At 45.6% G+C, this 26,032-nt stretch overlaps 1 protein-coding gene across 3 annotated transcripts in view; it reads right to left on the reverse strand.

Moving 5' to 3' along the window:
- Positions 1-26,032, reverse strand: part of MALRD1 (MAM and LDL receptor class A domain containing 1) — a 442,313-nt gene that overhangs the window by 48,297 nt on the left and 367,984 nt on the right. For all 3 annotated transcript variants that reach the window (XM_083189314.1, XM_083189313.1, XM_083189315.1), the window contains 2 exons: positions 22,942-23,064; positions 18,172-18,238 (listed from right to left, as the gene is read on the reverse strand). In XM_083189314.1, the coding sequence (XP_083045440.1) occupies positions 18,172-18,238; positions 22,942-23,064 (190 nt within the window). The remainder of the gene's footprint in view (positions 1-18,171; positions 18,239-22,941; positions 23,065-26,032) is intronic.

A 26,032-nucleotide genomic window follows, 5' to 3' on the forward strand; every position in this document is an offset into this window, starting at 1 on the left:
CTACCCCCACAGCCAAGCAGCTGCTTTCACTAGAGATCCAGCTCATTGCAAGGCGCCTGATTATTCCCAGTGAATATTTTTTTCTCTCTTGTTTCTGTCAATGCTGGGGATGGAAGAGGCCAGGGTCTCAGAAGTTTTCTGGCCTCTAGGTAGCAGCAGCTGCTGCATGGGTCATAGGGGTGCGAGGGCTGTGTGCTGTGTCCCTCGTGTGACCTCACTCCCAACCCCAACCGAAATAATGCTCCGAGACAGTACTTGGGATTGAATCATTGGCCACAGTTTATTTAGGCTCCTAATTACATAATGCAGGGTAGGGACAGAGAACGGTGGGCAAGGCAAGCAACCTGTCAATGACCTTCATTGATTTATGACGTGGGGGCGTGCCCCTGCCTACGCTGTAGGCCCTCGGCTACGCCCCCTCCCGTGAGCCAGCCCCCTGCGGATCACCCCCTTCCTGGCGCGCAGCCGGACGGCCTGCCGTCGATAGCTAGAGCCTGGCGTGCGGCCCGACCGAGGGTGAATCTGCGAACCTCAGCTGGCTCCTCCTGTCCCGATGCCTTGCGCACCGCTTCTTCCCGCCCTGCGACATACATCAGACTTTTCAACTGACAAAATGCATAATTATTACTCAATACCTCCCTTTAACACTGATTGCCCAACCGCACTTCACAAACATATTCGTTATTTCAACATTCCCCTTGATCCCCCCAATGCGTTATGTATATACATAGTTTCAAAAGTTTTTAATTTTTTTTTTTTTTTTTTTTCTATTATACATATTTTTATATATATATATATATATATATATATATATTTTTTTTTTTTTTTTTTTATAAAACAACGTTACATTCATTTTCTATTCTTTGCAATTTCATGACACACAATCCCGTGCCCCCTAACTACCTCTCACCCCTCGCCTGGCCCCTACTTTCATGCCCCCCTCTTGCAATGCCCGCTTCCTTCAGAGTCCCGGCCCCCACCTGCGCAAAATGGGATGGGTGGGTGGGATCTGCTGCCTAGCTGCGTTTCTTTGTGGAATGCAGCCTCCCCCGCCAGCTCTGCCTTTTAACCCCCTCCCGGCCGGGCTCTCCCCCGCTCCCCCCTGACTGGCTGGCCGTAGTGCCAGGTGTGAAAAGGGGTCAGGCATACTTGCCTGTCCCCCCTAGCTTCCCGCCGTTCGGCCTCGGAACGCCACTGCCCCGCCCCCCTATGCCGCTCCGGGCGCCATCTTGGCTGCCTGCGCTCCCTTAAGGGTGCGAGGGCTGTGTGCTGTGTCCCTCGTGTGACCTCACTCCCAACCCCAACCGAAATAATGCTCCGAGACAGTACTTGGGATTGAATCATTGGCCACAGTTTATTTAGGCTCCTAATTACATAATGCAGGGTAGGGACAGAGAACGGTGGGCAAGGCAAGCAACCTGTCAATGACCTTCATTGATTTATGACGTGGGGGCGTGCCCCTGCCTACGCTGTAGGCCCTCGGCTACGCCCCCTCCCGTGAGCCAGCCCCCTGCGGATCACCCCCTTCCTGGCGCGCAGCCGGACGGCCTGCCGTCGATAGCTAGAGCCTGGCGTGCGGCCCGACCGAGGGTGAATCTGCGAACCTCAGCTGGCTCCTCCTGTCCCGATGCCTTGCGCACCGCTTCTTCCCGCCACTGAGGCCCCTCTACCCGGGGCCGAACACCCCCCACCCTGCACTATGCACTTAGCTCGACCCTCCCCCGCCTCCTGCCGCCCGTTGCTGCACAGCTCTGCAACGACCTCTGACTGGTGCACCCCGTCGCCCCATTGCACCGCTGCATACCGGTCTTACCTGCCGATCCGCTTTCTAGGAATGGCCCTTGACCGTCGACGATAAGCAATCGTCGATGGTTTACGGCCGCCGTCTAATAGTTTTGCCATCAATGGCGGGGAACCAGCTGGTTTCCCGCCTTCGATGTAAAACCCAAAGAAATAGCTCCTTCCTTGTTTTCTGCTTCCAAAGTGCAGGTATATGGAGCATAGCTCCGCCCCTGATGCACCGCCCCCGCCTTTTGACTGGCCCGCTTCATTGAACATGGAAGACCCTCGATATTCCCACCTCGATGGTCCCGTATTGAATGGCTATACACTATCGATGAGTAGTTGCGCTTTCGCAGTCGATGGCAACCATCGACTGCGGAGGCAACGATGGTAATAAAACCTCCCTCCCCCTCCCCGTAGCCCTTTGGCTTCTGTCCTTTGATATGTGGCTAGCCCCGTCCGCATTATTGACGAGGCTCACCGCTATTCTCTTCTTTTGCTGCTACGGGAACCTTCTTCCTGCCGCTACCCCCTTGCCTGGTACACTCCTTGGCTGCATGGTTAGCGCCACATGTGCTACATGCGTGTTTGAATTTGCACTGCACGCGGGTGCAGCGCATATCGTTAAATGCCCAGCATTTCCGATCCTGCTCCTGGCCGCTAGGCCCCGCTGCGCCCACTTCCTGTTGCGCTGCTGCCTTTTCTGCCAACCCTGCTGACTGCGCATTCAGCCACAAGTCAACGTCCCTAGACCCGAAGTCTATGGGCTTTTGGCCCGCCGCCCTTGCCCTGAAATCCTCGTCGTATTTGCGCCATACTGACCCCCCCTGCTCCTTGTAAGCTGTGTAAATAAAATCAGTATATCTTGATAACCCTACCCGTGCCCCAGGGTAGGCCTCAGTATAGCATGCAGTGTAAGCGAACATGCCGCTCAGCCAATGCTCAATTGTTTTGTAGCTATCATCCAGCTCCCCCCCTTCCAGCTTGGCCTTCTCTTTATCCTTTAGTCCTTCTTTAGTTAAAGAACATATGTCTATAAACGCCCCTTTCTCTATCTCCTTCCGGGTCACCGGTGGCAGATGTGCCGCTACTGACCCGAACGCGTATCCCATGGCGGTGTTGCCCTGCGCAAAGGATGCCACCTTATCCGGCTGTATGCCGCCCAACTGATCCCTGACCGCGTCCGCTCCTGGGATGCTGCCCTTCTTGCTTCTCCATTTAGCTACTGCAGCCCTCCACTGTTCCCTTAAAACTCTGCATGCCTCGTCCTCATCTGATTCCGTGGTGCCCCCCATTAAATTAAGGTCCCCTTGTGACCCGTTCCCACCCCCTCCCGGTGGAACACATGGATTTTGCAACCCCAAACTACTAGCTACACCTACGACATTACCTGTGGCATTGCCAAAGTTCTGAGCCCCTGCCGATGTAATGCATACATTATGTGAAACAACACGGGGTACCCTCAAACCCTTGCCTATAGCATCGCTAACATTTAGGCTATTGCATACATTTGCTGGTGTGCTAAACATGCTATGCTGGGTATCATTAACGACATTTGTCTTACCAATCCTGTGTGGCGTCTGGTCCGTTCTTGTGTCGATACTCGGGAGGTTTCTCTCGTGTCCCCCGTTACCTACGCCGAACAAAGCGCAAGGAGGTGACCGAGTGTGTTCCATCCGCTGTGGCGTGTGTGTTGGAGCCACGCCGACCCTAGCGTTGGCCGTGCTTTGATGTACTTGCTCCCGCTCCCTTCCGCCTGAGTGCCTGTCGTGATACCTTCTTGGCGTGCTGTAAAGGTGATTCTTGCTCCTTTGTGGTGATCTGCGGGGGGATTCCCTGGCCTCTGGCCTAAAGTATCCCCGTGTCGGACTTCTGCTGTAACGACGTAGTGGACTTCTCCGCCTTCTGACGCTCTCCCTTTCCCCGAGCTGGAAATCGCGCTCGGTATGATGGTAAGCTTGCTCCCACCCTTCTGACCGCCGTGTGCAACTGCAACTGCAACTGCGGCGGCCATGATGCTCAGAGCGGGACCTGGGGTGGCGATGCCTGCTCCCTGGTGGTGAATCAAATGGGGCCTGACGCTGGTATGAGCGGTCCCTTGCCGCCGTGTGCTGGAAAGGCGCCCTGCCGTGATGGGCTGCAGATGCCGTTGCTGTGGTGGGAGGCTGTGACAAAACAGCATACAGCTGCGTCGCTGCCTGTTGTACCCACGCCGCTCGCTCCTCGCTCCTCCGTGCGGGTGTACTCAGTGCGCTGCGTGAAGGGTGAGTGGGTGCTGACTGGGTGCATGGAAATGGGTGCATTCTGCTCACCGCTGTCGGACTCTGGCCTGTCCGATTCTGTCGCCGTCGGCCCGTCGTCCTCATTTGCTGCTGCGAATCTTCTCTCTTGCGGCTGCTCTGGGCTGTGTACCTGTAGTAAAAAATGTGGTTGCTCACTGCGCTGGAATTGGAAAAGGGAGGAAGCAGCTCAAATTGTTTAAAATACGTTAAAAAAGTTGGGGGGATGAGCGCTAATAAAGGAAAGAAAAATAAGAATAGGGAAATAAGAGAGAAAAACACCTGAAATAAAAAACGGGTTAAATACAAATGCTTACAGCTCTTCTGAGCTAATGTGTGTGTCCGTGGAGCGTGTAAGCTAACTCTCCCTACCTCTGGTACCGGCACCGAGTGTTGCGGGGTGAGAAATCAACTTGCTGCGGCTGGTGGAATCGCCGCACGTCTTTTCCTCTTCTTCCGTCAGCACGGGCGGTGTGACTTTGGCGGCGGGTGCCGCTTCAGCTGAGATGGTATCCGGCTGTCTTCCAGAGGTGTGGAGCACGCTTGGGGGACCACGGCGCTGCCTTCTACGCGTTTCGTGCTGAAAAGCACTTTTTCAAGAATGGCAATAGTAGGATTCCGTGTAGCTATTTATTTAGCAAAAAACTTTTTTTATTTTTTGAACTTTATTAGTAAAAACGGATATGGACATGAGATTTGGTGGGAACCTCATGTTAGCACGGTTCTTGGGGATTAAAAAAATGGACAATTGTCCTTAAAAAAGATACAAGGTGTTTTTTTAAAAATTAGAAAAGAAGAATGAAAAAGAAAAAGAAAGAGAAAAAGAAGAGTGATGGTCTTTAGTGGTGTTGGTTGTTGTAGGAAAGTTTTAAGTGATAATATTACAAAAAAGCATTGAGCTCGAAATCAATGTTCAAACCTTTGGGTAGCAAAGTTTTTAACTCAAAAATCCATTTAGTTTCTGTTTGTTTGAGTGTTTTTATGAAATCTCCTCCTCTCCAGTGCTGGTTGACTTTTTTTATTGCCATGAATTGTAAACCAGAGGGATCTTTATTGTGAGTTTGTAAAAAATGATTTGATACGCTGTGGGTGACAAGACCTCTCTTGATGTTGTATATGTGCTCAGAGAGTCTGATTTTTAATTGTCTCTTGGTTTGTCCAATATATTGTAAGCCACAAGGGCAGCAGAGAAGATAGATGACTCCTTCAGTTTCGCACGAGATATGGTTTTTTATACTGTATTCTTTTTTTGTAACATTTGATATGAAATTGGTGATTGGTTTTGTTGAGGTGACATTCTGATTTTTACATGCTTTACATTTGAGGCAGTGGTAAAATCCTTCAGTTTGTTTTTTGTTTTTTTGTTTTTTTGTTTTTTTGTGTATTTGGTTGAATGAAACTTGAGACTAGTTCCTGACGGAGGTTTCTGGCCTTTTTGTATATGATTTTTGGTTTTTCTGTTATTAGTGGTTTTAAGTCGTCATCCAACTGTAACAGATGCCAGTTCTTTTTTAATATATCTTCAAATACTTGATGTTCGCTGTTGAATTGAGTTATGAAAGTGATGTTGTTTTCTGTCTTTTGTTTTTTTGCTTGATATTTTATTGTGTCTTCGCGATTGAGGTTTTTTACAGTGTCCAATTGATAACGTAGTGTCTCCTCTTTATATCCCTTTTGAATGAAATTCTGTGTGAGTGCTTCTGTTTGTTCTAAAAATGTATTCTGGTTTGTGCAGTTTCTGCGAAGTCTTCTATATTGTCCTAGGGGTATGTTTTTGATCCAATTTCTATGGTGGTTGCTGTTTACTGGAAGAATGTTGTTTCCATCGACCGGTTTTGTGTAAGTTTGTGTTGTGATGTTTCCTTCTTTAATGGAGATTTCAAGATCTAAAAATATGATTTTTTCTTTACTTGTAGTGGTGGTAAACTGGAGATTAAGTTGGTTTGAGTTGAGGTAAATACAGAATTCTTTTAGTTCTTCTTCACTGCCTCCCCATACGAAGATGATATCGTCTATAAAACGCTTCCACAATATGATGTTTTTTCGGTGTGTTGTGTTTGACCATATCCAGTCTTCTTCCCATTTGGAAACAAATAAATTCGCATACGATGGGGCGAAGGGGGTCCCCATCGCAGTGCCACAGGTCTGTATGTAGAAATTCCCATCATTCCAAAAATAATTATGGTTTAAAATGAAGTCTATGCCCTCCATGATAAAGTTGATTTTATTGTTGGGGAGTTTGGTTTTCATGAGGTAATGACGGATTGATGTGTACACATCAATCCGTCATAAAGAAGGCTGCGAGCACACTCTGCATTACCTCATGAAAACCAAACTCCCCAACAATAAAATCAACTTTATCATGGAGGGCATAGACTTCATTTTAAACCATAATTATTTTTGGAATGATGGGAATTTCTACATACAGACCTGTGGCACTGCGATGGGGACCCCCTTCGCCCCATCGTATGCGAATTTATTTGTTTCCAAATGGGAAGAAGACTGGATATGGTCAAACACAACACACCGAAAAAACATCATATTGTGGAAGCGTTTTATAGACGATATCATCTTCGTATGGGGAGGCAGTGAAGAAGAACTAAAAGAATTCTGTATTTACCTCAACTCAAACCAACTTAATCTCCAGTTTACCACCACTACAAGTAAAGAAAAAATCATATTTTAAGATCTTGAAATCTCCATTAAAGAAGGAAACATCACAACACAAACTTACACAAAACTGGTCGATGGAAACAACATTCTTCCAGTAAACAGCAACCACCATAGAAATTGGATCAAAAACATACCCCTAGGACAATATAGAAGACTTCGCAGAAACTGCACAAACCAGAATACATTTTTAGAACAAACAGAAGCACTCACACAGAATTTCATTCAAAAGGGATATAAAGAGGAGACACTACGTTATCAATTGGACACTGTAAAAAACCTCAATCGCGAAGACACAATAAAATATCAAGCAAAAAAACAAAAGACAGAAAACAACATCACTTTCATAACTCAATTCAACAGCGAACATCAAGTATTTGAAGATATATTAAAAAAGAACTGGCATCTGTTACAGTTGGATGACGACTTAAAACCACTAATAACAGAAAAACCAAAAATCATATACAAAAAGGCCAGAAACCTCCGTCAGGAACTAGTCTCAAGTTTCATTCAACCAAATACACAAAAAACAAAAAAACAAACTGAAGGATTTTACCACTGCCTCAAATGTAAAGCATGTAAAAATCAGAATGTCACCTCAACAAAACCAATCACCAATTTCATATCAAATGTTACAAAAAAAGAATACAGTATAAAAAACCATATCTCGTGCGAAACTGAAGGAGTCATCTATCTTCTCTGCTGCCCTTGTGGCTTACAATATATTGGACAAACCAAGAGACAATTAAAAATCAGACTCTCTGAGCACATATACAACATCAAGAGAGGTCTTGTCACCCACAGCGTATCAAATCATTTTTTACAAACTCACAATAAAGATCCCTCTGGTTTACAATTCATGGCAATAAAAAAAGTCAACCAGCACTGGAGAGGAGGAGATTTCATAAAAACACTCAAACAAACAGAAACTAAATGGATTTTTGAGTTAAAAACTTTGCTACCCAAAGGTTTGAACATTGATTTCGAGCTCAATGCTTTTTTGTAATATTATCACTTAAAACTTTCCTACAACAACCAACACCACTAAAGACCATCACTCTTCTTTTTCTCTTTCTTTTTTTTTTTAATTCTTCTTTTCTAATTTTTAAAAAAACACCTTGTATCTTTTTTAAGGACAATTGTCCATTTTTTTAATCCCCAAGAACCGTGCTAACATGAGGTTCCCACCAAATCTCATGTCCATATCCGTTTTTACTAATAAAGTTCAAAAAATAAAAAAGTTTTTTGCTAAATAAATAGCTACACGGAATCCTACTATTGCCATTCTTGAAAAAGTGCTTTTCAGCACGAAACGCGTAGAAGGCAGCGCCGTGGTCCCCCAAGCGGGCTCCACACCTCTGGAAGACAGCCGGATACCATCTCAGCTGAAGCGGCACCCGCCGCCAAAGTCACACCGCCCGTGCTGACGGAAGAAGAGGAAAAGACGTGCGGCGATTCCACCAGCCGCAGCAAGTTGATTTCTCACCCCGCAACACTCGGTGCCGGTACCAGAGGTAGGGAGAGTTAGCTTACACGCTCCACGGACACACACATTAGCTCAGAAGAGCTGTAAGCATTTGTATTTAACCCGTTTTTTATTTCAGGTGTTTTTCTCTCTTATTTCCCTATTCTTATTTTTCTTTCCTTTATTAGCGCTCATCCCCCCAACTGTGTACCTGTAGTGCTGACTTCTCCATAACTTTCTGTGCTGCTGCTGGCTGCTTTGCTGATTTGCGTCCACCAGGGGGAGCCCTCCCCTGCCGTGGGCCTCTGTGCTGCTGCTGCTGCCGACCTGTAGCTGTGTGCTTTCCCTTGTTACTACTGGGCCCCTCCTCCGCTTCCTGTACGAGTCTTCTCGGCTGCTTCCTGGATCTGCACGGTCTGGCTGCAGAGACCTCCATGCTGCCCTGTGACCTCTGGACGCGGCCTTTCTCCTGGACCTGCGAGGCTGCTATGTGTATGATGCCGCTGTCTCCCTTATGCTATGTCAGCAGCTGTGAGGGAGATGGTGGGTGGCCTGCGACTGCCCTGCTCCCGGGAGGGTGACCTGTGAATGCTCTGTCCCCCGGCTGATGGATGCTCCGCTCGGTGCTAGGCAGGTAGGGTGAAAACGCGCCCTTTGTCCTCTTCTTCTTTGCTGCTGCAGGGACCTGTGTATCTGCTGCCTAGCTGCGTTTCCTCGTGGAATGCAGCCTCCCCCGCCAGCTCTGCCTTTTAACCCCCTCCCGGCCGGGCTCTCCCCCGCTCCCCCCTGACTGGCTGGCCGTAGTGCCAGGTGTGAAAAGGGGTCAGGCATACTTGCCTGTCCCCCCTAGCTTCCCGCCGTTCGGCCTCGGAACGCCACTGCCCCGCCCCCCTATGCCGCTCCGGGCGCCATCTTGGCTGCCTGCGCTCCCTCGCAGCCGGCCAATGGTGTCGGAGATGATGGGATACTGCATACTCGGAAGCAGTTTGGATCAGTAATCACTGGCGTGATGCCTCCTGTGCATTACCATATTACAGTAGTTCTATCACTGCTGCATCTATGTAAGCAACAGCCGTCCCTCCCAGGCAGTAGCAGCAGCCGCAGCACACTGACAGCGTGAGAGCTCATGCTGAGCCTGCTGTCAGCACAGCACATGCTGTAGGTTTGCTGCTGCTGCTGCTGCTGCTGCTGAGGTGTGTGTGTGTGTGGGGGGGGGGGGGGAGCGACGACAATAACACTTTAGAGGGTTTTTTCATACCCCTAAACATTTTTGGGACGTGGCCTAACCACGCCTCCCGCGGTTAGGCCACGTCCCAAAATTTTACCGGGGCCCGGCATACCTTTCAGCTCTTAACTTTTATTTTTCAAACCCAGCCTGTAACATGGCAGTACGGAGCTAATTAGCTGGCTGTTTTTATCACTTTTTGAATCTTGATACATCTGGCCCCCATTACTAAATGTGAAAGTCGCATATTGGGCACAAAATATAGTTAAATTGAAACACAATATATAATTAGATTATTCCCAATTGAATTCTTACCCATACTTATTTCCTAATTGTTTTCTATTTCAATGCCATCTATTCCATTGTTAGGAAATATTTCGTTTTTTTGGGATAATCACCTGAACATAAGCACACAAATAATGGTAACCTTGGAATGAAGTTTCCAAGGACAGTGTGGTCATTTTGCAGGTAATACTGTATATGGTGTCTCTCTAAGCAGATGAGAGAATGGGGCAGTCCGACAAATCAGGAAATACTCTCACTGCAATCAAACTGAGTAACATCACTAGCCCCTATGGCAGTGCAGCACTAAGGCCCTTATTCTGAATCGAGCGGTACGGCCCGCGTGCGGCCGTACCGCCGATGTTTTCAGTCTGCACATGCGCAGAGGTCAATCTGCGCATGTGCAGCCGAAATCGCCGCACATAAAGTTTCGCCGCCGCAAAGGGGGCGTATAGGGGCGTGAGGGGCTTCATACCCTCATTTCCCTATGCATACGCCCCGCGTTTCATGGGCGTTCCCATGCAAACGCGGGGCGTATGCATGGTAATGAGGCTATGACGCCAGTGATGGGGGCGGAAAGCTGACATCGCCGGATGTCAGCTCTCAGCCCCCAAACAAGCTTTCACACGGACGATTGTCCGTGTGGTCTCAGCTTGCGGGAGCTGGTGGGGCGTGCGGCCCTGCCTTCGATGGTCGCCGACCATCGAATGCAGGGGGCAGCTCCCACCATGGTGGAGGCGTACGCCCCACCATTTTCATGCGGATCGCCAGCCGTCCGTGTACGGACGGCCGTGGCGATCCGTATAGTAGGCGGGGATTGGTTGGTGCGGCCGGAGCACCGTATGCGGCTCCGGCCGCACCGATCTGAATAAGGGCCTAAGAGATCTATATCAGAAAAGGGGCATAGCTTGGTTGAGGAGAGGGTGTGGCTTCATGAAGGGGTGTGTGGCTTTGTGGAAGGGAATGTAAAACATTTCTGCCTATAGCTACAGAGGATACTAGTCCCAAAAGCTGTGTAACTGCTGAAAGCACAGTATAATTCTGTATAATATTACATTCTCATCAACAGCAATAAACCCACATTCTGACATACAGTATATTTATATCCAATTTAGTATCTCATAAGCTATGCATAGGATAACTTATATATGCAAAACAGGGACATAATTAACTTACATAACTGGGAATTCTGCTTCCTAGATTCATATAACCAATGTGAATAAAGTGGTAGTTTTATGACAGGTTTCTGTATTAATTGCATTCATTTTAATTTGTGTCAGCATGGTATGAATTAAAGGAAATAAATGACTATAGTGCGATATATATCTTATTTAGCACAGAAGAATGACTTTGTCCTCCAAAGATAACTCTGCCAGCATCTGCTTTAACAAATGCTGCACAATGCGGAGTAATCTCTCACTCTCCTGTCTTACCCATGAATGTATATGCAGCGGCATGCTTGGTGAGGCAGGAGGAAGTGGTACATATTGGGAGAGGAGATACATATGTGCACATATGGATGTAGGAGGCAGAGGTACTCATGGGGAGGAGCATCAGAGGCACTTATGGGGATGGGAGGGGGGGGGGGTGGCACACTTGATTAGGCAGTGGTACATATTGGAAGGGGTGATGATATGTCTACATGGGAAGGCTGAGGCACTCATTTGGAGGTGGGTCAGAGGTACACTTGGTAAGGCAAGTGGCAGAGGTACATATATGGAAAGGAGATGATAGTGCACATATGCAGTTAAGAGGCAGAGGCAGTCTTGTGGAGGGGAAGTCAGAGGCAGTTGCACCTTGCCTCACCAAGCATGCCTCTGGCCTATTTCCCCATGAGTCTATATCTATCTACAGTATCTATAGATAGCATTTAATAAGTCACATTGGGGCAGATGTATTAAGCCTTAATAAGAGATAAATGCAGGGCTGATAGGGCCAGATGTATCAACGAGCCAATCAGCTCCTACCTGCCATTTTTCAAGCTCAGTCTGTAATATGACAGGTAGAAGCTGATTGGCTGGCTGTTTATCACTCTCTATTTTATCACTTTTGAAGCTTGATACATCTGGCCCATAAAGAGAGATAAATGTCCAGCCAATCACATCCTAACTGCCATGTTACAGGCTGTGTTTGAAAAAAGTCAGTTAGCAGGTGATTGGCTGGACGTTTATCACCCTTGCTTTTATCTCTTGTTAAGGCTTAATACATGATCTTCCCCAGTGACTCATATGTCCCTGCGCTGACCACCACCACTGTTGGCCAGATAGGGAGTAGAGCAGGTGAGAGGCAGGGTGTCTCCAGAGAGAATAGGAGCTCTCTGGTGTATAAAAACACCATAGTTTATACCGGTTCAGCATTGCAGCACCCTGGGCTCCGTCAACATGGAGGAGCCGATGGTGAGACCAAGCCCCTGAACATGCCACATGACTCTGGCCTGCTGGATGCCAACACTGACAGTAGAGATGTGATTTGTGGGAAGAGTGAGAAGCAATAGCCGTATAGAGCACACTACCGTCGCGTATAGCAACAGGAGAGGTATATAGTATTTGTATACCGCTATTATATACATTATAGTGTATATTTGCTGGTTACTACTGTAACTATATAGTTATGTCAGTCTACTGTATACATGCACTCAGGGAAGACATTTCTGTATACTTGTGTAAAACCCTTCCCCCCCCCCCCCACCCCTCTCTCTCTCTCTCTCTCTCTCCTAGCATTCTTTCCTCAGCCCTTATTTTTCTCTAGTTGTTTCAGCCACTAATACTTTGCCTTAATATCCAAGTGAACGTATATAATCTTAGGATGGCCAACTTGGCAGATAACAGGGAGAACATTGTAACGGAATATACTTCAATGAGAAGAAGAGAGTCCGCAGGAGCATATGTTCCAGGTGACTGGCAGCAGGAATACCGGATATAACTCAGAAGCAGAGCAGAAGATGGAACACTGTGGACCGGATTGGACCGGAGATGACTAGGACCCAATAGGTAAACCAGCACACCTAGGAGCGGAGTATCCAGGAAGTTCGCTACGGAGGTAGCCTGGCATCAGCTGAGTTCTAGATGGCAGCTGACAGCTGAACTGTGACTGAGGACTGGAAGCAACTGGGAATCCATATCGCGGCAGATGACTGGATCAGCTGGGAAGCCGGGCAGCGCCGCATGAACGGATAGTGGCTGCGGATGCCAAACAGCGGCAGATCTTCAGCTGTGAAATGTCTATACTTACTTTTCAGATGGTCGCTATCCACCGAATTGGGGGCGGGCAGTGATGTCATGAGATGTCAGCCGCCCGTCCCAAGGATGCATGGGCACTGCCCAGCGTTTTATGGGCCGGCCTACAAAAATGGTGGGCGCACCCATAAAATGCTGGGCAGTCCCCTTAGTCTGCCTCATGCATGTACCCCTTCATGCATGCTCTAAGTTAACCCTGCTAATTAGCAGTTTTTACCGGTATATTTTATTTGGTGTATTGTTTTTTTGTATATTTTATATCATTTGTTGTATTGTTTTTTTACATATATTTTTTAGGATTTAGGATTTAAATTATTATTTAATTTTAACAAATCTAGTGTGCAAATATGGTCCTAAATTAGAACCTTGCTTCAAACTCTGCGACAGGTGTATCTGTCATATAGAGGGACCCAAGTCTCAGCGCAGTCCTCCCCTCTATTCCCTTCAGGTGCATCCTGTTGCGAACGCTCCGACGAGTGTACAACTCGCCAAAGGCATATGGGGGTTTGCACATGGCACATATTCATGCATGTGCCAATGTGCAAACCCCCAACATTGGCTGGGGCAGCAAATTTGGACCTGAGCGATCAGGTCTGAATCACCCCCTTAATGCTGAAAATATGGAATTAAGGACACAAATATGTGAGTAATGTTGCAAAACAGCACACATTCAATATAAAGTTAGCCAGGGGGCTACCGAAAATCAGCCGCCCCCTGGGAAGGTAGGCAAGTCTCCCACATTGCCCCACAGCCAACGAACCCGTTCCCCGCTTCACCAAATAACAGGTTTTGCAGGTCTGCTGTGAGGGGGCAGGGCTAAAATGACACAAATTTCATCATTTTAGCCCCTCCCCTATTCCGCGGACCCACAAATTGTCACGTTTCACTGGCATGGGGTTGGGGCTTGATCAGCCTCATCCTGCCTCTCTGACATTAAATACTGTATCTGGTCTCCGCCCCAGGCTTCTCCCGGAGGCAAGTATGCTGTAAGCAATTTGTCAGGCGTTTCTCAGGAGTACTAGTACACGTCAGCCCTGTAGGTGATTCTTTTACAATCTCCGTGAAACGCTTGGTAGACTTCAGAGCAGTATTTATGGTTGTACTATATAAAACCAAGATTAAAAGTGACAAAAGCCCTCATTTCTAATTTCAGTCGGTAAATAAGGTAACTAGACTTTAGCACATAATAAATTAGCTCACTGGATGCTCAGATTATGCAGCAGTCATGTCTATAGACCGTAGTGGACAACAGGCGAGTGTTTTGTATTTCACATAACTGTCACAACGCACACTGATTAATTTAATAAATCAATGAGAAGTGCCATGTGCATAACACAGTCCTCACACCCAGCAACATTGCTCTATTACAGCCTTGATAGTGGAATGCTATTGTGCAAATACTGTGAATTATTTTGCTGTGGGCACATTTATGTCTCCTAAGTCATCTATTTGAATTTTATTATTTAGCAAGTTAATATGTTCACTTCCATAACCGGTAACAATCCCGCATGGGACCTAAAGAATCATGTCCATGAAATCGCACATAGCATCTTAGACAGGCCATTTCTAAGTGATTAATGACTATACTGTAGGGCTAAAATTAGCTTGTAAAATATAAACTGGAGGTTCAAAAACCTGGAATGTATTTTCTAGCCACAAATGTGATATTTCCACTATAATACTGCTTAAATTTGAAATTGTTATACAGTACTATGGCTACAAGCAGTGTCGAACTGGGGCATCAAGGGCCCATTGGGAACTGCAGCAGTATTGGGGGCCCATGCTAAGGGGTGTGGTCAGCCTCCAAAAGGGGGTGTGGCCAGGCACTACAGAATCTTGGTTGGTCATTAGAGAGGGTATGGTCTCAGCCCTTTGATAAATATATATATAGTAAATACTGGTAGTTTTTAATGGATTATGTACCAGAATAATAGGAAAAATGCACTGTACAAAATAAACCACAATCCTGTGCATTATAATGTAACATATGAATGTAATATATGAATCATATATAGTTCAAGTGCACAGTCTGGGACCTGATACCTGGAGAAGATCTACTGTATGGGTAAAATTAATTCCTTGAATAAAACGCAGTGGTTCAATTCAATGGACCAATTAGAGACATGGGCCATCTTAACAGCATTGTAGGCTGTGGGCAAAGCAGTGCACGGTTGCCTCTATGCACCCATTCACGAGAATAAATACTGTAAATAAAAACATAATTTACCCCATCTGCAGCCCAGTGCCATCTCTTTCCATGGTTCCATACAGTGAATGCTTGTCAGAACTCTTATTGGTGGATAGCTGCAGTTATCCACAAATCAGTATGCTGAAATCAATTCACAATCAGAGCAGGTGGGCAACATTCTCTACCTGCCTCCCAAAAAAGCTCCATAGACACCAGACCTACTCTAAGGCACCTAGAATCATAGGAAACTGGACAGCTACCCCATGAGCTTATACGTTAAGATGGCAGTGTGTAGAGAAACAAACCATTCCATACACTTGCTCAAAATGGAAATAGGGAATCTTGCAAATGTCTAGATGATTGTTGAATTATAATAAACTTAGATTTATTCATTTTCTTACAGAGACAGTTGCATTGACTCTTTGGCTACGTGTTGCCTTCTCGATCAGCACAGCTTTGTATTATGGTGGAAGAGTTACGAGGTATTACCCAGACACTGTTTTCCAGCACTGGTGCACAAAGGGATGAAAGGGTGAAGGGGAATACAGGACACACCCCCTGTCATAGGTGTGCACAGCACATTTTATGGGGGGGTGCACTGTCAAAGTTGGGTGTGTCTAGCACCACCTATTGAGTGTGTCTAACAACGCCCTTTGGATGTGTCTAATACCGCCAATAAGGTGTGTACTATCGCCTATTGGCATCACTACAATATAAAACGTCTCTCAGCCACACCATAATATCATGCCTATTTCAGTTTTAATCTTCCAATTACTCTGTGTAATAGTACATGCACTACTATTCTCCTGGAAAAATAGGTCCAGGAACTCCAGGTCTGGGGGTGGATCAATTAAATAAAAATAGAGAGAGAGAGATGTATATATTGTATTTAGAAACAAAGGCACTCACCGGGGACTTTAAAATAAAACTTATCTTATGGAAAGTGCATTTTGGCACAGAACAGGTTCAGGAACCCAAAAACAGAAAAATAGAAAAGTCCCAAGGCGCAATCGATCCTTGCAGCCTCACTCTCAAATGGAGGACCACCCAGTAATCCTCGCTCGCCAACTCTCCAGAACAAATAAGAAAGTGCAGGCGCTTGACTTGTATGTTCCGTAATGTGATTTTTTTATGGATGTGGATAAGATGCACCTATCAAGGTATCTTTGTGGAGTAGGTCCTGTTATCACTCCTCTTACAATCAGCTCCCCCAGGCAGATGGTGTGCCGAAAAAACAAAGGGGATGACCGGTCTTAGTTCCAAAATTTATTACTGATTAGTGAGAGCAGATTTCTCTCCTATAGCCAGAGGAAAAGTCTCAGAATCTGGAAACAGACAATATCTTACACACTGGAAGCAGTGGTTCTCTGACACAGGCAGGATTCCACAGGACACCTAGCAGGATTGTTTGCTGGAATATGTAGACAGAGGCTGGAACAAACTGAAAACTGGAGTAATCTCAGACAGTAGTAGATAAGAACTCTGAGACTCTCTAGGAATATAGCAACAACCAGGAACCAGAAATATACTGTAAGTTTATAACAGGACTAAACAGATCTATACAGGATAATAACAAGACTGAGACAGGGCTATAATCGGCCGATTCTGAGACTTTTCCTCTGGCTATAGGAGAGAAATCTGCTCTCACTAATCAGTAATAAATTTTGGAACTAAGACTGGTCATCCCCTCTGTTTTTTCGGCACACCATCTGCCTGGGGGAGCTGATTGTAAGAGGAGTGATAACAGGACCTACTCCACAAAGATACCTTGATAGGTGCATCTTATCCACATCCATAAAAAAATCACATTACGGAACATACAAGTCAAGCGCCTGCACTTTCTTATTTGTTCTGGAGGTTCAGGAACCCAGTTCCTGATGAAGTCATATTTAATTAGAGGTTCAGGAACTGAGTTCCTGCTGAAATAACACTGAATACATGCAAATAACATCAAATATATGGATGACACAGGTATGTAGTGATATGACAATGGTCTAGTACAATTAACAATGCCAAACACACATTCTGTAACTGATTGATTAGAGCTTCTTTTAATGGAGTACAGTTCTAAAAAGAAAACGCCTTTGATAAACGGTATTGCTAGTGGCAGGGAGGTGTTCATAAGTGTGGGTAGAGCCAAGAACGTAACTACCATAGGTGCAAGGGCTGCAGCTGTGCAGAGCTAATGGGGCCCCATCTTTACTGTATCAGTAATATGTTTTACATACAATTATCACCATCAATTGGAAAATGGGGGGCCCTTACAAACTTTTATGGTGCCTACTGATATCTAGTTACACCCCTGGGCATAGCATCAGGGTGTGCCTATGCACCCCTAGCACTCCTCGCACGCCTTTGCCCCCTGTCTTTCTTTATGGACTGGTAATGTTGACATGCATGCATTGCGTTGCATGTGGCAGTTACGATAAGTGGCAGAACGGTTATTATTAATCACATTTGTCAGACAATAATCAGTGCTGGAGCACAGTCTGCTGTTAGAGCAGCCAGCAAAGAATAATGGCTATACTGTTAGTAGATATGCTGTAGGTATTGACAATGCTTAGTTACAGATGGAGCCCCTGCCAACCTTGGCTGGGTCTCACACGCACGCGCGTCCCAGTCTCTCAGCGGGGACCTGCCCGTCTCTGCTTCAGGGCAGGGTTAGGGGGGCGCTCGGGGCGGCGCGGGCGATGGGCGGTGACGGCGGGGACCGGAGACAGGCTCCGTTGTCCAGGGGACGTGCGAGCGTCTCGTGCACGCGCGCTCCCTGGCGTGGCTGGCGTGATGGCGGGGCTGACGTTAGAAACACCAGCCCTGCAAGGATGAAGCCAGCCCCATCTGTATTATGATAAATTGCTCCTCTGAAGAGGTGGTCAGAATGTAAATCAGTTAAGCAGAGGTCCCTTTAAATCGTACCTTTAAAATCAAAATACCAAAATTCTATAAACCAATAAACCAGTTGTTATTTTTTGCCATATGTATGTTAAACATTTTCAAATGTTATTCATTAAAAGCAATTAAAACTCTGTATTTGTGAAATGTACCTGCACATCGGAACTTCATTTTCAAGATAACATATTCCTCCATTTGTGCAATATCCATCAGGACATTCTGGAAAACAAGGCCAGTTAGGACAATATTGCATGACACATCACATACAGTACAGTATTTGTAGTAACTGCATGGAGGTTTAAGAAAGTAATGTATAACAATAAATGATTTATAACGATTAGAAAAAGGAACAGGGGGTACGCTTGGGAGGGAAGGATTAGGGATTAAAATGATTTTTTCATTCTGACTAGTAGATTGATCACAGTTCTATCACTAGAACACTGACAAATAATCTCTCCCTAGACATTGTAGGCTGCAAAGCTGCTGTACTCATAATAATCATTTATCCTAATCATTAAAGTCAGTTAATGCACCCTGTTGGCACCCATGGTTACTGGTTGAAATACGGTTTGTTCCATAATTACTGCAATATACAATACCGAACCAAACGACTGTATTTCTACTCAGGACCAATGCTCCCATTTCACTGAATAATTTCCATACGCTGAAATATTGTTCTGTGTTATATTTTTATTTCAAAGTTCTGGAGTTTGAAATAAATTTTATTTATAGAAAAAAAAAGTGATAGGTGCAGTTTTTTTATGTTGTTAAACTTTTTTATTTTTAGGTCTAACAACACCGGTTTAAAATGTAATTATCAGGATGTATCAAATTAAAATGTAACTATTGCAGGAAAATAAGAAATGTTATCTACAGTATGTACACTATTGTATGCGGGTCAACCAGACAATTTCGTGTTTTACATGAAAACATGAGTCACATGAGTTGCATAATGAATAGAACATATAGCCAATACATTGGCAAGGTTAGATATATTATTTGAAATAATAATTTTGTCTTTCAAACTTTGCTTTTGTCAAAGAATGCTTGTTATGTAGCAACTACAGCATTGCAGACCTTTGGCATTCTAGGTGTTAATTTGTTGAGATCATCTGAAAAAAATTCACCCCACACTTCCTGAAGCACCTCCCACAAATTGGATTGGCTTGATTTGCATTACTTGCGTACCATATGGTCAAGCTGCTCCCACAACAGCTCAATGGGGTTAAGATGGTGACTGCGCTGGGCACTCCATTACAGACAGAATACCAGCTGCCGGCTTCTTTCCTAAATAGTTCTTGAATAATTTGGAGGTGTGTTTTGTCCTGTTGGAGGAGGAAGTTGGCTCCAATCAAATGCTGTCCACAGGGTATGGCATGGCACTGCAAAATGGAGTGAAAATGGAGTGATCCCATTTTACCAGCACCAAGACAGCCCCAGACCATCACATTACCATTCACCATGCTTGACAGATGATGTCAGGTACTCTTCCAGAATCTTTTCACTTGTTCTGCGTCTCACAAATGTTCTTCTGTGTGATCCAAACACCTCAAACTTCGATTCGTCTGTCCATAACACTTTTTTTCAATCTTCCTCTGTCCAATGTCGGTGTTCTTTTTCCCATATTAATATTTTCCTTTTATTGGCCTTAGATATGGCTTTTTCTTTGCCACACTGCCTAGAAGGCCAGCATACCAGAGTTGCCTCTTCACTGTACACGTTGACAGTGGCGTTTTGCAGGTACCATTTAATGAAGCTTCCAGTTGAGGCCCTTTGAGGCATGTATTTCTCAAACTAGAGACTCTACTGTACTTGTCTTCATGCTCAGTTGTGCACCGGGGCCTCCCACTTCTCTTTCTACTCTCGTTAGAGCCTGTTTGCGCTGTTCTCTGAAGGGAGTATTACACACCATTGTCTTGGCAATTTCTCACATTGAATAGTCTTCATTTTGAAGTTTCACATGAAATTTATCTATTTATGGCCATTTTGAGAGAATAATCAAAACCACAAATGTGATGCTCTAACGAGCATACCCATTTTCAGCTTAGCTAACATAATTAGTCAAGGGTTTTCTAGTCATTCATCAGTCTTCTAATGCCATTAGCAAACACAATGGGGTTTATTCTAGTTCATTCTTTCTGACAAAATCCTTCTTAGATGGACAAAACCATGTGCACTGCAGGGGGGGCAGATGTAACAGGTGCAGAGAGAATTAGATTTGGGTGAGTAATTTTGTTTCTGTGCAGGGAAAATACTGACTGCTTTATTTTTACACTGCAATATAGATCTCACTTTGAAGTAAAACCCCACCCAAATCTAATTCTCTCTGCACAAAGTTACATCTGCCCCACCCGCAGTGCACATGGTTTTGTCCATCTAAGAAGGATTTTGTCAGAAAGAATGAACTAGAATAACCCCCAATGTACCATTAGAACACTGGAGTGATGGTTACTAGAAATGGGTCTCTACACACCTACTGTACGTAGACATTCCTTTAAAAAACAGATGTTTGCAGCTAGTATAGTCATTTACCACATTAACAATGTATAGATGTATTTCTGATTAATTTAATGTTATATTCATTGAAAAAAAAAAACAACAGTGTTTTTCTTTAAAAATAAGGAAATTTCTAAGTGACCCCAAACTTTTAAATGGTAGTGTATATAAAAGGCTAAATACTCCTCGCCTCTGAGGTGAAGTACTACCAATGACCACTAGAGGCCACTCGATGAACCAATTTACTCCTTAACAGAAAGTGAAAGAAAACTTATCTGTTTCAAACTTGCTGATATTGACAGAAGGAGCTGTGAATTCAGAGATTAAAGCAGATAGGGACTAAGGTGTCATTTTTATGAGCATTTAACTAGCAACATAATAATATAGGGCAGACTGAGTCTCCCATATACAAAATTCCGGAATACAGAAATGTTTTGAGCATGACTGGGATAGGGAAACTTTAGATTTCTGATGGTTCAATGAATAAACACAGTGTTTCATGCACAAAAGTATAAAAACGATTGTATAAATTACCATCGGGCTTTGGGCCTTATTCTGCTTGGTGCAGTCCATTCCGAATTCTTTCGGAGGGCGCATTTTAGCCGTCTGCGCATGCGTAGGCAACGCAATGTGCATGTGCAACGTAGTGTCTCCGCACTCGTTCTCGCCAATACTGTCCAGAAATGTCCACCGAATTGGCTCGGGAAATATGGGCGTAATATGGGCGTCATGTGGGCGTACACAAGGGCACGGTTTCAAAGTGGGCAAAACTGGGCGTAAATCTGGGCGTACACGTGGGAGTGCACGAACTGTGGTAGGCGTGCATTTGGACACGACACCGACTGCAAATGAACCAACACGCATGAAATATTCGGTTCACCCAATTGGTACACCCGCACCTGAAGCACTCTCAGCTGACCACAATACAATCCACTCCTCTACTCATTAGTGATTAATTACACTCTTTTCACAGGTTCAATTGGAAGCATTGCTGCCTAAATGGGCCATTACTAAATACTACAATATATGCTGCAAACACGACTGCATTGTTGCTATCTGCCCCACATTTACACTGCAAGCAATGGACATAACTTTGTTATTATTAGATAGTTATATAGATTACTGAGGAATGCGGAAATACACCAACTCGGTGCGTACGGCCAGCTTCCCGTCCGTTCGGATGCTGTAAGACCGTGCAGAATCTTTGTGTTCCCACCGCACACGCACGTTTGGATGTAGTCCGAAGACACTCCCTCTTCTTAGAGAGTCCGTCCGAAGGGATGCGGACGACCTGTGGGCATGTGTTCTTAGAATGTCCGCACGGTGTGGCGTTCGGTCACTTCCGAAAGAATTCGGAACGGACCGCAATAACCAGAATAAGGCCCTTTGTGTATACAGTGTATATGAGACATAAATAAATTTAGTAACTTTGATTTATGCACAAAATTATACAAATGATTGAAGCTTTCAATCCCGGGATTCCCGGATTAGTATCCCATGTGAAAATTAACTTTTTTTTAAAGCCGGGCAGCACTGAGCACCTTAGTATATGGCTCAGATGCTGCCCAGCTGCTACTGAGCCCCCCCCCCCCCCCCCCCCCCCCCGGCGGTGCCGCTGTTCTGGACAGTATTCTGTGCTGACAGTAATGGGAGCACCCAGGCTGTGCATCACGTCGCACTGCGAAGCCCGGCCACCGCCATGCCTGTCAGCACAGAACACTGTCCCGGATGCCCGGCCACGCACCCACTGTGCCGCTCCCAGCCGCCCGTCCGCAGGAGATGGTCAGACGGACTCCTGCTACTGCCTGTCACCACCGCCGTAAATGACTGCACTGTCACTTACAGGGGGATCGGAGGATTGTCGGGGGTGGGAGTGGGCTTAGTAGGCCTTCATATAGACATGTGCAGGGCGGGCAGTTTGGGGGGCGGGGTCTTTTTTTTTTTTATTAGAGAAGCCAATGCCGGAAATCCTGGGATTAAGCATTTTTCAATCCCGAGTCCCGGGATTGAAAAAAATGCCCCTGGATTGGCATCTATAGCTACGTGTATATGAAACATAATGTAACCTGTGCTTAGACTTGGGTCCAATCCCCAAGATATCTCATTATGGTAAGCAAATATTCCGGAATCAGGAATAATCCCATATCCAGAGGACTTCTGCGCATTGAATATTAAAGACTTAGGGGCAGATTTATTAAGCTTGGAGAAGAGATAAACTGGAGATAAAGCGGAGAAAAGGTAAAAGAAGATAAAGCACCAGCCAATCAGCTGCGTTTGAAAAAGACAGTTGGGAGTTGATTGGCTGGTGCTTTATCTCCTTCTACCTTTTCTCCGCTTTATCTCCAGTTTATCTCTTCTCCAAGCTTAATAAATCTGCCCCTTAACCTGTATACATTTGTAGAAGGATACACAGTAATATTTGATACCTGAACAGCCGGACTCATCTATGAAGTTGCTGCAATGCGGTGTCCCGTCACATCGCTGATCGGCACTTATCCATGTATTAGAAGGGATGCACAGCAAAGATCCATTGACGGCAACCAAAGCAGCTGAAATAAATCAGTCAGCCATCAGGTGAAACGCACACAAAAACAGCGCAACACACAGCAAGATAATCGTCTCTCTAGGTTTGACTACACAATGTAGAATGTGTATAAGGAGTTGCATGTAATTCTGAATGCAGATGGATCTCGCAATATTTAGCAACCTCGACTTGGGCCTGTAACCCCCAAGAAACCCAATTTATCTCATTTCAGTAGCCTGAAAATGAATGAGGTATAGATTTTGCACTGATTTCCACAACTAGGTGCAAGTCTACATTGTACGAAGCACTCTCCCTCTATCCAACGGTCATAAATATCTGTTCCTCTGCAGCAGAGCCGGCCTTAGGCATAGGCAAACTAGGCAATTGCCTAGGGCATTTGGAATGCCTAGGGGCACCAGCAGCTTCTGTTGATTAAAATGATATGCAGCATGCCTATATTCTGTGTGTGAGTGAAGCTGTATCTGCATATGAAATAGTGTATTCATGGAAATCACTGTAACATAGCATTATGTATGCATGTACAGCCACAGTTGCACACAGAATATAGGCATGCCGCATATCATTTTAATAATTGGAAGCTCCTTATGTGTGCTAGTCATAACAATGCATATTAGACGAATTTTCAGCAAAAAATGCACCCAACGTTAGTAGAACTGGCCAGGAGCTGCATGACTTATTGAGTCAAGATGTATGAGGAAACATCTGTATCCAAGCAGAGGCAGAGGTCACAGTGTTAGCGGCTGTGCGAGTGCTGTCTGCGGGTGGGTTGGTTGTGCAATAGTGTTCGGCATATGTGTAAGGGCATTATGTGTGTCATGTATAAATGCATTACTAATGTGCGATATATGTGTAACAGGCATTATGTGTGTCATGTGTTTAAGGGCATTAATAATGTGCAACATATGTGTAAGGGGCATTATGTGTGTCATTATGTGTATGAAGGGCATTAATAAAGGTTGGCATAATGTGTAAGGGGCATTATGGTTATAAGGACATTAATAATGTGTGTCATGTGTAAGGGGCATTACTGTGTGGTATTATCAGGGGTGCCGAGAGAAAGGGGTAGGGGGTACAAATTACCCAGGCCAAAGTCTGATGGAAGGGCCCAGTAGGGGCCCCGAGCCCCCTCCCCTTAAGCGACAGCAGCAGCTGCAGCTCTTCTCCTCTGCTCAGCACACACTGCTTTGTGTTGGGTTGCAGTGTGGCCATGGAGGTGCTTAAAAATATACATATATAATACAATATTTTCTATGGATTTTTTTCTAAGGGTATAATGTGAATAATGTGAGGAGTAATGTACATAAGGTAAAGTGGTACTACTGTACTACCATCGCATGATATAATGTGAATAAAGTGGCACTACTGTGTGGCATAATTTGAATTGGGGGGTACTATTGTGTGGCCATGCCCCTTCCCAGCAAGAACACACCCCTGTTTGGGCTGCGCACCGAATGTGTGCCCTGTTTCTATTTAAAATATTGCGGGTAGGAGCAACAAAATGATGACTGCTATGATGAGGGTTGATGGTGCTGGGAAAGGGGAGCAGGGTCAGAGGCGGAACTAGTGGCAGTGCTAGGGGGCACCTGCCAAAATCTTGCCTAGGGTGTCATTTAGGCTAGGGCCGGCTCTGCTCTGCAGACCGAGTTCCTGAGAAGCGCACTGCTAGCTAAACTCTGCCCAACCCTCAAACTGAATTTTTTTTTATTTAATTGAATCAATTATTTTTAATTGCATAATTGTAAAGTTACATAAATGTCCAGTAAATGCTATACAGAATAAATAGCTGTAGTAGCTCTTCCAATATTTCCAATAGGCCTGATCTTCCTGAGACTGAGAGGGAGCTTCTGCCAGACATGAGGTTTCATTTTAAGTTATGGTGGCATAGTGAGGTTTAAGTAGATGGATAAAACAGCGGACCTTATTCTGGTCTGTTCGCAGCAGGGCTGCATTCTCACGGAGACCGATGTTATCTTAATGTGCATGCACACTTCTGTGCATGTGCATATGCAGGGTGCATGCACCCACAGCAAACAGACTGCTCAAGGGGTGCACGCGCCCAGGACAGCGAGCGGCCCCATGGGCGTTCCCATGAGAACACTGGACGTTCTCATGCTAATGAGGCCAAGACGCAGGTGCAGTCTGTCAGATGTCAGCTGCCTGCCCATTTACTTCCCATTGTGTACGCATACGTAAGGTTGCTCAGAGCAACCGTACATATGCATGCACCTTCCACATCTTTCGAAACATGTGGGTGGATCCCCCTGGCCTGAAAATGACTGTTACTGTGTAACAGCCATTCGCAGGACCTGTATACTTATCGCAAATGCGAATGGGTGGCTGCAGTCAACCATTCACAAGGCAGGGTTTGGTGGACTCACAAGGATCAGCCAGAAGAACCCCCAGTTTGGGGAGGCCAGGGAACACCACACATTTAATCCAGGTAATCTGAATACCCAAACACATCTACCATTGCCAAACAAGCTGGGAGGGAGGTTTCAGTATGCAACAGAAACAACAACATATCAGTGCAACCTTCTCCTCAATGCTTAAGGTCAAAAGTTCAGAGACAGCAAGAGAACCACCGATTGCAATGGCCAGTGTCTCTATGGCAAGGGCATAAAAAGACAAGGATAAAAGGTAGCCTTGGCAGTGCCGTCTTTCCCATTGGGCACGATGGGCAGTTGCCCGGGGGCCCTAGGACCTAGGGGCCCCCGGCCCAGTCCAATGGGAAAGATGGTGGCCGGGGTCCGGGAATCCGCTCACCCTCGCTGGGGGATCCGGGCAGGGGGATCAGGGCGGTGGCGGTAGCTAGAAGCCTGATTCGGCGAAGCTCTATTTGCCGGCGGGGCGGGAAGCGCTGTTGCATTTGAATAGACTGGCCGGACGCTGATTGGCTGAATTCAGAAAATCAGCATCCGGCCAGTCTTTGAAAAGGCAACAGCGCTTCCCACCCCGCCGGCAAATAGCGCTTC

Source organism: Crinia signifera, chromosome 5 (genome assembly GCF_055691185.1).
Source record: "Crinia signifera chromosome 5, ASM5569118v1, whole genome shotgun sequence".
NCBI lineage: Eukaryota > Metazoa > Chordata > Amphibia > Anura > Myobatrachidae > Crinia > Crinia signifera.